The sequence below is a fragment of the Mesitornis unicolor genome, unplaced genomic scaffold (assembly GCF_000695765.1).
Source record: "Mesitornis unicolor isolate BGI_N332 unplaced genomic scaffold, ASM69576v1 scaffold16043, whole genome shotgun sequence".
NCBI lineage: Eukaryota > Metazoa > Chordata > Aves > Mesitornithiformes > Mesitornithidae > Mesitornis > Mesitornis unicolor.
Window position 1 is genome coordinate 5,571 of NW_010176872.1, and position 12,016 is coordinate 17,586.

A 12,016-nucleotide genomic window follows, 5' to 3' on the forward strand; every position below is an offset into this window, starting at 1 on the left:
CTACTATCTTCTCCAGAATTTTACAGTTCAATAATTTTTAAAATTTGTCACTAATTGTTTAGAAAACATTTTTTAAAGTCATAGTTGCTAGAGCAAATTTTTATTTCTGTTTTTATGTAGTCTAAAAAGACTCTGCATTACCAAATACCTGGTTGTTTTGAGATGGACTTGAGTTGATAGTAGGTGCTGTAAGATATATCAGTAACTTCTGATACATCTTAAAACTAGTGAACATCTAGGCATGTTGAATTACTTTCTCTCTTAATTTTTTCTTTTTACTTTAAGGAACAGTTTTAAGGTGAGTTTAAGCCAATCTTGGGAATTAAATTATACAGTAGTCTAGTGATGATCTGGAATAGGCTTTTAATGAAGTCTCTTATCTTTTAGATACATTCATGTTTTGATTAAGAAGTTAACTTTCCTTTTCCAAATATGAACAACTGTTCTGCAGTTAGTCCTGAGAGCTGGCTCTTTGCCTGGCCTGGCTTTGTTGTGCTTTGTATTACTATATCTTTAGTATTCTCTGCTGTTTCTCACTCTTGTTAAAGATTAGTTTTATTAGTCTGGTGCTCATTGAGAGTTTCAGCAGGCTTACTCAGCCCAAGCTGATGCAACAGCTAAACTGTAACTGGCTGGTCTAAATACGGTATAAAGATGCTTCCAAAAGTTACACTGCATTTTAAAGGTAGACCTACTTTTAATACTGAATGTAAAGACCAGCCAAGATTACCAAAGTTCATGCTAGACTTTATAAGATCCTCCCTCTATTCATGTAATCTTCAGAAATTTCTGCAAATACGCTGTTTATCAACACTTGCATTGCATTTTGGTTGCAATAAGGGAAGGTTGGAAGGCTTTTCAGGTGTAGTTTATCTCCAGTTGTAATCACTTCTGTGGAAATGGGCTTTATAAATCAACTTTTTAAGGGTAGGTGTTGTGATACATTTTCTGCAATTAAAAATTAGTAACACCAGAGGAGAGATAATAGACTAAAAAGGAAACTTTGAATACTCTTTCAAGATTTTATTTTGTCTCTTGTAACAAACTGGACAAAATTTGAAACCAGATTAATTTATCTCCCCTTAAGCTATACCAACTGTATAGCACAGTAAAAATTTAGGATTAAATACTCAAAACTTTTTGATGGTTCCTGTGGCATTTGTTATGTACCATAAAATGCCATTTTGGTGTTTTGAATACACAGAAGACATCCATCTGTAAAAGTTTCTATTAGAAAGTGTAAGAAACTACCTTAAGGAGGTAGAAGAAATAATTATAGCAAGGTTTAGGACTACTGTATCTTTTATTTTTTGTTATTGACTACTTAAATATCAGCATTTAGGAGGATATTTAGTTTGCAGCAGAGGGAAAGGAATGAATGTGAAGCTAGCAGTTAGCTTACCACAGAGGTGGGAAGTGGAGGATGAGGCAAAAAATGGAGATGATGATGTATCAGATGAAGAATTGGGATAGCTGTGACTGCAGTCTTCTGGTAGCTTTAATTTCTTTTGTATGGAGTCTGGACTGCAAAGCCAAGAGGTGGTATTTCTGTTACTGTTGTCCTGTCCCACTAAATCTCATCCTCAGTTATTTTTGTTTTGTGTACTTTTCCATACTCAGTTTTAATTTTTGTGGGTAATACAGCTCGGTAGTATATTAACAGCTCAATATATTTTTTTTCTCTGTTTTTCTTTCGAATTCTGTAAAGATAGTGAGGACAGGTGAGAGGGGGAAAAAAGGTTTTATTTGTGTGGTTAAGTGATGTTTAAATTTTAGTAGAACTTTACTGCCTTCTTTAAATCTACCACTTCATTTTATTTTTATAAAAGCTAATGCTGTCCTCATAGACTGTAGGGAGCAAAAAGCTCTTAGCTGAATCTTTACATCCTGAGGGAGTTAATATCTTTACTGGCAAAGATGATATAGGTGGGTTGTAGTAGAGATTGTTGAGTGAGGGGTTGTTGGGAGGATGTGCAAGCTGTGAAGATGTCAGTAGAGTTGATTCCTGTGCATTTGACTCTCTGTAGATTGTCTCTAAGTGTATTAGGCCAGGCAGAGCAGTGTCTTTTGGGTGTTTGGGTTCCTGAGCTGTGGAGAAAAGGCATTTTGGAGATAAAACTAATTGACTTAGAGTATTTTAAGAACAAAACCTAAATTTGAAAGTATTCTCTCTCTTACTGTCACAGTTATAATGAATATAAATTATCTTTTGGACTTGGAAAGATACACATTTATTAGATGTGTATTTATTATAGATGGTTCAAGAGCTACACCAGCAGTCTGAGAATAGTGTAAATATTTGTGAGTTCATTATTTGTAGTAGGTAAGTATTCTCTAGCAAACATTCTGATCCTTGCCAAACAGTGTAAATATGCACATTTTTTGAGAAATAGTTAAAGATTTTAACAGTGTCTGAGGAAGGACAAGTTTATTTTCACACCAAAGTACATATCCTTAGAATTCTAGTGACGTCTAATGCAATTAATGCAGTATGCTCAAAGTAGTGGAGTTACATTTTTCACAGCAGTTCCTGTGAGTTTAGTTTAACGTTGGTCAATTTGCAAAAGTAGAAAAACTGAAAGTGACTGTAAGTCTGATAGATTTTTATTTCCTAAATTAACACAGCAAGTGAAATAAGCCTAACTACAGTATTAGAAGTATTATCCTTCTTCTATCTCAGCTTTTTGTAATAGGAATTGGGAGCCGATTGTGGCTTTTTTCCTTGATTTGCTGTTCAGTTTCTATATGGTTTCTTTCACGTCCCATCTCTGAAATTTGCCTGCAGCCACCACTTAGCACAAATCAAGATAACTTTTGTATTGCATTGTATAATTGCTCAGTAAGTGACTGAAAGGTACTATGAAACACTAATTCCATTTGTACTATGCAGAGCTTAATCATAGTGATGCAGTGCTTCCATCTCTGCTGTCAAATGAAAGCAAGCAGCAGGGAAAGAAATGCAAAAACTGCATGAGTTTCCAGTGTCTGTGCTGTGTTCCAGAATCATACAAGTGGTATTCTAGGTACATTTAAATTCAACGCTAAGTGTGTAATCTGCATAATTATAGCTAAGATTTCCTAAAAAAACCTGAGCCTCCCTTCTGTGAATGCTTCTCCGTTACACAAGCCTGACTCATTCTTATTCAGTGAATGTGCTTTACAATGGCTTCTAAATACCCATTCTATTACAACAGAATTGTAGAGTTTTCATTCTTTTAATTCTTGACTGCAGAGGGAGTTTTAAACTTTCAATGTTATGAATTGTCTCCTGTCTAGAAGGAATTTTGAATCTTGGACTTCATGAGGAAGTTTGCATTCTCTTCTCTAAGGCAAGCCCTTTAAATTTGATCTTTGTCTGTATTTACAGGTAACTGAGCTGAACGAGCCTCTCTCAAATGAGGATAGAAACCTGCTGTCTGTAGCCTACAAGAATGTGGTTGGAGCTAGACGATCCTCCTGGCGTGTCATCAGCAGCATAGAGCAGAAGACTATGGCAGATGGGAACGAGAAGAAGCTGGAGAAGGTTAAAGCCTACAGGGAGAAGATAGAAAAGGAGCTTGAGACAGTCTGCAATGATGTTTTGGCCCTCCTAGATAAATACCTGATCAAGAACTGCAATGACTTCCAGTATGAGAGCAAGGTCTTTTATCTGAAAATGAAAGGGGATTACTACCGCTATTTGGCAGAAGTTGCTGCTGGAGAGAAGAAGAACAGTGTTGTGGAGGCCTCAGAAGCTGCCTATAAAGAGGCTTTTGAAATCAGCAAAGAGCACATGCAACCCACTCACCCAATTAGGCTCGGGCTGGCTCTGAATTTCTCAGTGTTCTACTACGAAATCCAGAATGCTCCTGAGCAGGCCTGCCTTTTAGCCAAACAAGCCTTTGATGATGCCATAGCAGAGCTGGACACACTAAATGAGGATTCCTACAAGGACTCCACTCTCATCATGCAGTTACTTCGAGATAACCTCACTCTGTGGACGAGTGATCAGCAAGATGAAGAAGCAGGAGAGGGCAATAATTAAAAAGCTTTCCTCTAATCCCTCTTTCATCCACTTCACCATCCCCATCATCACCAATATTTCCTTGCCACAGTCACACTAAATATCTAGTGCTAAGCATATCTGTATTGTACAGCTGTTCAGATCTGCTGTCCACTTTATCAAGAAGCAGTTTCAGATGAGTCTTCATGGGCATTGATGGATTGATTGGTTTATTGGCCCTATTTATCTTAGTTGCACTTGAGCAGTGCAGAAAGATGCATAGTAAACGAGGCAGTTTTAGGTTGCCTGTTGATTGGAAAATATGGGAAAGAATAATGGAAAGTGGTTGAAGATAACTAGATTCCAGTTAAATTTTGTTTCCATTTGAAATGAGCTGACAGTTCTGTTAAGCAGTACATTTTGTGCATGCAGAGTAAATTAGCCACCCCAAATTTTTTTCAGTCAATGAAGAGTTAAGCTGATGTGAAATGACAACTCTGTTCATCAGTTTACAATAAACTAATTGACATGTGAGGTTTCTGTAGCAATTTTTTTTGCCTCTAACTTATGTGCACAGTTTCTTTTAATGCAGTGCATCTACCTAAGAGTTTTGATACTTGTAACCTTTTGCAGTTGTTTTGAAGAATCATGAATTTATTTTTTGTAAACTCTTTGGCTGTTTAGTTGTCTGTGTTTTATGACAACACTATGTCAATATTAGCCCATGTTAAGATGGATGACTGAGATGCCAGACTTCTCAATTAAATGTTTTGGAATTAAATGAATAAAAATAAAATGCTGCTTCTGGGATGTTATCTCTATGTAAGCTGTCGTCCTGTCTTTTGTTCAGAGCAGAGATTACGTTACCTAACACATCACTGATGGGTTAGACCATGTTTACTCAAAAGTTTAACGAGAAGTTGCCTCACATGCTAAAAAAAAATAAACCAAAAAAAACAGCACCAAAAACTGAACCAGTGTGCTGAAAAAAACCAAAACCAAACAAAAACCACCACAAAAACCAAACACACCCACAGCTGTCTAGACTATAATACCACTCACCTGTGTTAAAGTGCAGTTTCCAAAGGTATGTTATTTGCTTGGTAGATGAATAGCTGTAAAGAACATTACTGGTTTTAATAATGCAGAGACTTGTGTTTCATTCTGCCCATTGTAACTTCTAAACTTTTTTTTTCCCCTCAAGTGCTACCCACCACATCACCTCTATACATGAAAATCCAGTAACTTTATTTCATAGCTACCTGCTTCAAGCTGAAGCAGTACTTGTTCTGAAAGAATGCCCCTCTGTTTTAGCTAAGTTAAGCCTAGTCTCCAAGCTTACGCTAGTGGTTTGGTTTTTTTCCTCCCAACAGTTAGTGTACATGTTTAATGGTTCTGTAGTTCCACAGTGGTGTGTTACAGAAGCAGGAAAGGTTAGCTGTTATGTGTTGCTGTATCCAAACTGCTACTGACACCTGTGCTGGCTCAAAGGTCATATAAGTTCTCATTTAGCTAAATCTATTATTCTTTGATTTGTTCAATAAATATCACTGGTCTGAATACTCACAACTGCTCGAACTTCTCAAAAGTAGTGCACTGGTTGTTTTTAAGTAGCTGGAGCATTAACATATTTAATGGCAGATTTGTATGTACTTATATATTCTGTTGTTTAGGTAATTTAACTTTATTACATCAGTAAAGTTAGTGACAACTGAAAGACTAATGCAGCATCTGAAAAAGATGAAAATACAGGTCCTTGATGTGATACTGTAAACTCTTGAGGTGCTTGACATCCTAAAGTAGGATGTCAAGGGGCCAGGACCTATTCTGGAAGTCACTTATTTGCTTCTGTTTCACCAAACAATATACAAGTCCCTATCTTTCAGTTTCCTTTTTTGCAAGTAAACCTTGCAGGAGTCTTCTGGCCACTAACATCCGTGTGGGCTTTAGCTGTTTCCTAGATTCCTGTAGCTTACTTTCCTTCCCCTCAGATCTGCTTACCTGCCTCTGAATAATTAGTAGTATTGGCAATCACTAGGTTTATTTTCTTCCTGTCTGTAGTAGTACCACTGTTTTTATTAACTCAAAAGCTAAGGAGTCCTTTCTCATTGTAGTTACTGACTTGTGCAGATCCTTTATCACGAAACTATGAGCATTACGTAGTCTGCAAGTGAGCCAGCACGTCTAACATCTCTGGACCAGGTAGTTGAAGATTAGCTATTGACACGGTCCATAAGATCCAAAATGGAGACTACAGGGATTATGTAGAATGGTGCAGCTCCTGGCTGCTTTAATAAGTCCTGGTAGGAAGGCTTATGAAGTATACCAATCAGGTGGTGGTGATTATTGCCATTAATCTGGGTAAATCTTTGCTGGGTATCATGAAGTATGGAATTCTATTTTGAAATAGCTTACTGACTCTGCTCTGCTGGAAGGGTCGATTCCCTTCTCCCAGGCAGTATAAATTTAAATGGATGAATCTGTTACAGCCATAAGTATCAACAGATAAGATACTTGCATATTAGGGAGCTGTGTGAAAAGTTGCAGTTCCTTCATTGTCTCTTGATAAATCACTATCATGTCCCACATTTAAGTTAGCTGAAGGCAATCTGACAATTTGTGAATGTAAAGGCCCTCAGAATGATTCTAGAGATTATGGGAAATTAGGAATGCTGTGGGGTATTGCATACCAGACTTGGTATGCTGACTTTCTCTGAAGGTGATTGAGATTTCAAAACTAGGCTTTGTACCGGGTACAAGCATGTCATAGCGTGAGTGGATGTGGTTGGAAAGTAGCAACTGCCTTCTAAGAACTTCATATCTTGTGCCAAGATAGTCAGAGAAACTATCCCAAAGAATGAGGAATATCAGGAGCTTCCTAATTGAATGTCCTGAAATAAATCTCACCAGAATGACAAAGTTTGCCAGTGAACTGTCAAATGCAGGAAGCTTATTATCAAGTGCCCTTGGCAAAGTCGAAGTTGGTGAACAGGAAAAGATTCTTTCAAGTTAATAGACTAGCTCCTGCAGAAATTTGTCATGAGGAACAGATGCCAGGTGGCTTTCCTGCACGTGGTGGCATTTGTTTTTGCTGGGCCACCTGTAGACTTGAAATTATTCAAGCTACAATCTCAGTAGACCTGGGTGATGATCAAACTCTTTTGAGGGTGATGAACTTAAAGGCAGGTAAGTGAAGTTCTTTGGTGTATTCAAGTAACCCTGTGTGTACAAGGTCACAGTCCCAGAAGTGTTCTGGCTTCATTGAAACTGGAGAAAGATTTGCTGTACTTAAGTGTACCCTTATTTTGTGTCATCTGCCTTTTAGCTTTGTAGCAGAGGATGCTTCTTTGGGGACAAGGTGAATTACTCCGCTTAATCTTCAAATAATCTGTACTTTTCTCAGGAAGTTCATTAAATATAAAAGTGTTTTATTGCTCTGGATGCTCTGTGGCATAAAAAGCATTTCTGTCCTTGTGAGGGGTTCATAAACCAAGTGTTGGCAGACACAGTTGCTCTGCATAAGCCGATGACCTCTCATCTAATGAGTCTCAGGAAGCCTTCTAAGATTCTTTCCCCTGCTTCTGCCACAGGCAGTACAGCAGGATTTTAGATTTTCAGTCGTAGAGCAGATACTTCTCCCACATTCCCTAGCTGTCAGTGAATGATCTAGTGGCACAGAGTGTTTTTGTGACTGGTTTTTGCCAGGAGTCAGTAAAGAGTGGAGAGTGTTCTACAGAGCAAGAGAAAGAAATGCTTCAATGCGTTCCACATTCTTGTTTCCCCTTATGACCCCCAAGTCTTATCTTCTGTCTCAGTCTCTAAAATAGGTAAAATCCTCGGCTACACCCAATTAATTGTTTGAAGACACCAGGCTTTCTTTACATTACCTTTTCCATTCATAGTAGGATGCTGGCTGATCTTGACAGATGAAGGTTACATTGGTTATGTTAGGGTCCATCTGAGCATTACTCTCAGCCAGAACCAATCTTTGCTGTGCCTTTCATGGGCAAACTTGTTGAAAGGTTAAGTCACTCTGAGGGTGTTGATATAATATTAGCAAGGTATATGAGTATCCTTGAATTTTTTGGCAACCAGATAGCTGCTAACAGTAGAGCAACATTTTATGTGATACTGCATGAGCTTGAAAGCTAAGGGATAGTCAGACATTAAATTAATAATGTGTTCTTTATAGGGACAGAGATGCTTTCAGTCTATGTCTTAATCTGCTCAAATATGTTCAAATTTTATATAAATGATTGCATTCATCTCTTAGAGTACACACCCACCCACACCTCGTTAAACTAGAACAAAATGTGCCAATGCTAGGAAACTAAACTTCTTAGGTATATGTAATAACAGACTGTTTATACAACATAAGCGGTAGCACCGAAGAACACTGACATTTTAGGCAAGCAGAAACCTTATGAAGAGTAGTGAGACTGAGATCTCCATGGAAAACATGCATTGAAGAACCACAGTTACTCTGGTAAGTAACCATTTTTCCTAGTGACTGCTTTGGTATAACTAGAGTTTTGAAAAGAGTTTCCTTTGTATAACTTCTGTTTGTGGTTCTCCATCTTTAATAGTCGCACTTACGACCTCAATCTGTAGGCTGGTCACACTTGTGACCTAAATCTGTGAGCTGGATAGGCTGACTTCTAGAGCCAAATATATTTCCAGAGGAGCACAAGGGAACTTCCTGACCTACTGCCTTGGCTTCTTTCAGCAGCTGCAATAGGCTGCTGTATCATAACCTAGAAAAGAAATTATGGCAGCTCACCTCAGGTTGAGGTCAGTGTAAAGACTGGTTGTAATTTAAGTCATACTTGAGAATTACTTAATAATAATGAAAGTCAGAAGGGTGAAAAACACCATCAATCTACATTATCAAATATTCTTTATCAGCGTGGGACCAACACGAAGTACTTCAATAAACCAGTTTAAGGACAGAGAGAAAATAGGAAAGTATTTCAGCGCTTTAGATTTTTGGTTTTTTAGTTCTATCCTCACCATACATTTGAACTAACTCATAGCTTCTCAAGAAAAATTAACTAAAAAACTGCAGCAACATGAAAAAAAACTTTTTGGTGCATTTTACATTCATTGAAGAAGCTCTTTAAAGTCAGTGGCAGCTTTTGAAGAGTGTGAAGTTAATGACACACATTATTTAATTGACAGCGGATGTTTAGATCTTGTTCTGAACAAACCCGGAGTACTTGGAAGTTCCACGTAGATGCAGATAGTTTAGTTTCTGAGTCTTAATAATTTCTCGGAGAAATGAAGATGTATTCCAAATGCTGAGGTCAGGCCAGGTATTTTTAATTAGTGTCAGAATTTGAGCCATCTGCTAGAAAGAAAGTAAGCCAAGCTTGCAACTGACTTCACCTGCGTGCCCCCCGCAAGTAAATACTTGATCGATACAATTCCTTTCCCAATCTAGTCCCCGGTAACTGTTCTTCCATGTAGTTGTTAACAGTTGTCATGTCTGTAAGAAGATCTATAGGTATAACTATTCAGGCTCCTCATTTGATTGTTATATGAGTATCTATATAGTATGAAGATGACAGGTAAGTGTAAAATATTTCTGGAAATGTTGCAGGAGGCAAGACACCTTAGAAGTTAAGGAAGTTTGTCTTCTGCATATGAAAAAGCAAGACTAAACACTGGAATATTGTAAAATACCTTCAGAAAAGAACTATTTCACGTAATATTTTAGAAGCAGATAAGACAAAAAAGCTTGAGGAGAGTATGATAATTAAAAAAAACCCCCATGAAAGTGTGCACTGCCATGAAAAGCTTTTGAAACTCCTTTTGTAATCTAATTCTGTAGTTTGCTCTATTGAGTAATAAATTGTCAAACGTGATAACAGGGAGTGTATCCTGTTTTGTGTGTACACTGATTTAGAATATGTAGACTTCTGGATTATTGTTCCTGTAGTAGCCATCTGCTGCTAGGTAAACATACACGAAACAATGTTACACTTTCACTATTACTGTTCTTGATGGGAAAAAAAAGAGAAAAACAAAACTGAGAAAAAACACTCGAGTCAACAATTAGAGAGCAACAGGAGCCAAAAGAAATGGAGAATGAGCTGTTCTCTCTTTTTCCCACATCTTTGATCATCTTGATAATTTGACTTTCTACAGTTAGAGATTTGATTCAGCACACTTAGTAGACTCTGGCCTTACATCTGTAATGTTGTTTACAGGAGAGCGGATCTCTTTGGGGCCATACAGATACTCCTTTAGTCTCCTAAAAAAATTTACAATATTTTTGTTTTCGCTTTCAGCAAAATTTGTTCCAGAGCTGAAATTAACATTTGGTGGTTGTTTTAGGTTACATCTGAATTTCAGGGATTACATTCCATACCGCATGCTGATTTAATATCCCATTGAAATTTATATTTGCAAATATTTGGATGTAAGTATATTTTAAGATACTTGTGTTATGCAAATTCTCCCTAGTATCTACTCTGAGAGATTTGGCAGACAGGAAGTGAGCGAGTTCCTGACTCAGAAGTGAGGTGGAATTTTGTTAGAAGTTTATCTGCTATGCTTATGAAGAAAGATTTTGGTTTGCTTTCTAAAAAAAAAATTAAAAATAAATATATTACAACATTGTTTCTTTATTGCAGAACTAATGTTCAGTGGTTTTTGGGTCCTAATATATAATAGAGTGCTCTCACTTTGTATGCCTGAGCCTGTATTTCACATTGTTGTTCCTACTTCACATTACATACGGCAACTGGAGCACAGTTATATCTGTGTATTTTTTGTGTCTGCCTGCTCCAGAACCGGTCACATATTCAGAATTGGAGTATAGTCAACATCAAATTTCTTCATATTCTGATCGTATAGAAGAATACATGAGAGATTTCTGTGTATTCTGAAAATAATACTCTAGTTTTTAAAGTGCTAATACTTATGTGGTAGAAGGCTACTTTAAAAACTGTAGCAACTTTAATTGTTCTGCAAAATATCGTTAGTTCTTGTGCCAGTTCTCTGTTTCCTGTTCTCCAAAGACATTAAGTTTTTACTTGTCATCCAAATTATCTTACTGTGTGATTTTTTTCCCCATAATTTATTTTGAAAGATACATATTTAATATTGGAAAAAAGTATAGATTGGTATTTAAAGTGAGGGAACTGCAAACAATCTAATATCTCACTCCATATAACAACTGAATTTTATATTCAAAACAGATAACATTTTGAAAACATTTTATTGAAAAACAAACATTGCAGCAGGAAGTCAAAGACCAGGAGACAAGACATCACAATTTAAAGTAGCTCTTATAAAGACCTATTATTCTAACTGGTTTATGTTTGTATAAAGTAATTTTCCTTAATATTCATTTGGTTTAGCTCTTCAGATACAACTGGTGTTAAAAGTGTTTTGGAAATAAATTTGAAAACTCGTCTTTGAAAACTTATAGGATGAAGTTTTACAAAGATAATACGCTAATAAACTGTTACTTGTGTACAACTCTTAAATAATAGTGAGTAAAAGTAGCACATAAAGTGTATGTATGTATGTTACAGTTCCTCTAGACCTGGAATGGTCATTAAATTGCTGGACATTGGTGGAACTTGATGGAATCAGTGAAGATTCACTTGTGTAAATGAAGTCAAAATCAATTTATGCAAAGCTGCAGTGCAGTATAAACTGTTTTCTCTTGCCATTGCACCATCATTTGGAGTAAAATAGGAATTGATTTCAGTTCTTTAGTCATAATCTCAAAGCATTTAGGTAGACCTGTTGTTCCACTTTAGCACAATAAAGGCCATGAAGGAGGCAGTTTATTAATTTGCTCTGTGTGGCTATTGACAGGGACTGCCAATCTTCAGTGTTGCCCGGTTGCTGCAGCAGGTTGCTGTACGCTTGAGCAGAAGACAGCATAGTGTTACTTTTCTCATATTTTGAAATAAAGTTCTGTCAATCGGCATGTACTTTGTCACTGTGGAGTTCGTTAAGAATTGTTTTGAAGGAGGCTGTCCTATCAGATTCCATTTCTCAGTACATAGAAGCTTTTTT

General features: G+C 36.9%; 1 protein-coding gene across 1 annotated transcript; it reads left to right on the forward strand.

Moving 5' to 3' along the window:
- Positions 1–1,423: 1,423 nt before the first annotated feature.
- YWHAH (tyrosine 3-monooxygenase/tryptophan 5-monooxygenase activation protein, eta) lies at positions 1,424–4,803 on the forward strand. Its single transcript, XM_010181869.1, has 3 exons — positions 1,424–1,492; positions 1,848–1,926; positions 3,330–4,803. Exons 1-3 carry the CDS (start codon positions 1,424–1,426, stop codon positions 4,022–4,024), a joined length of 843 nt encoding a protein of 280 aa, XP_010180171.1. The 3' UTR covers positions 4,025–4,803.
- Positions 4,804–12,016: the final 7,213 nt, after the last annotated feature.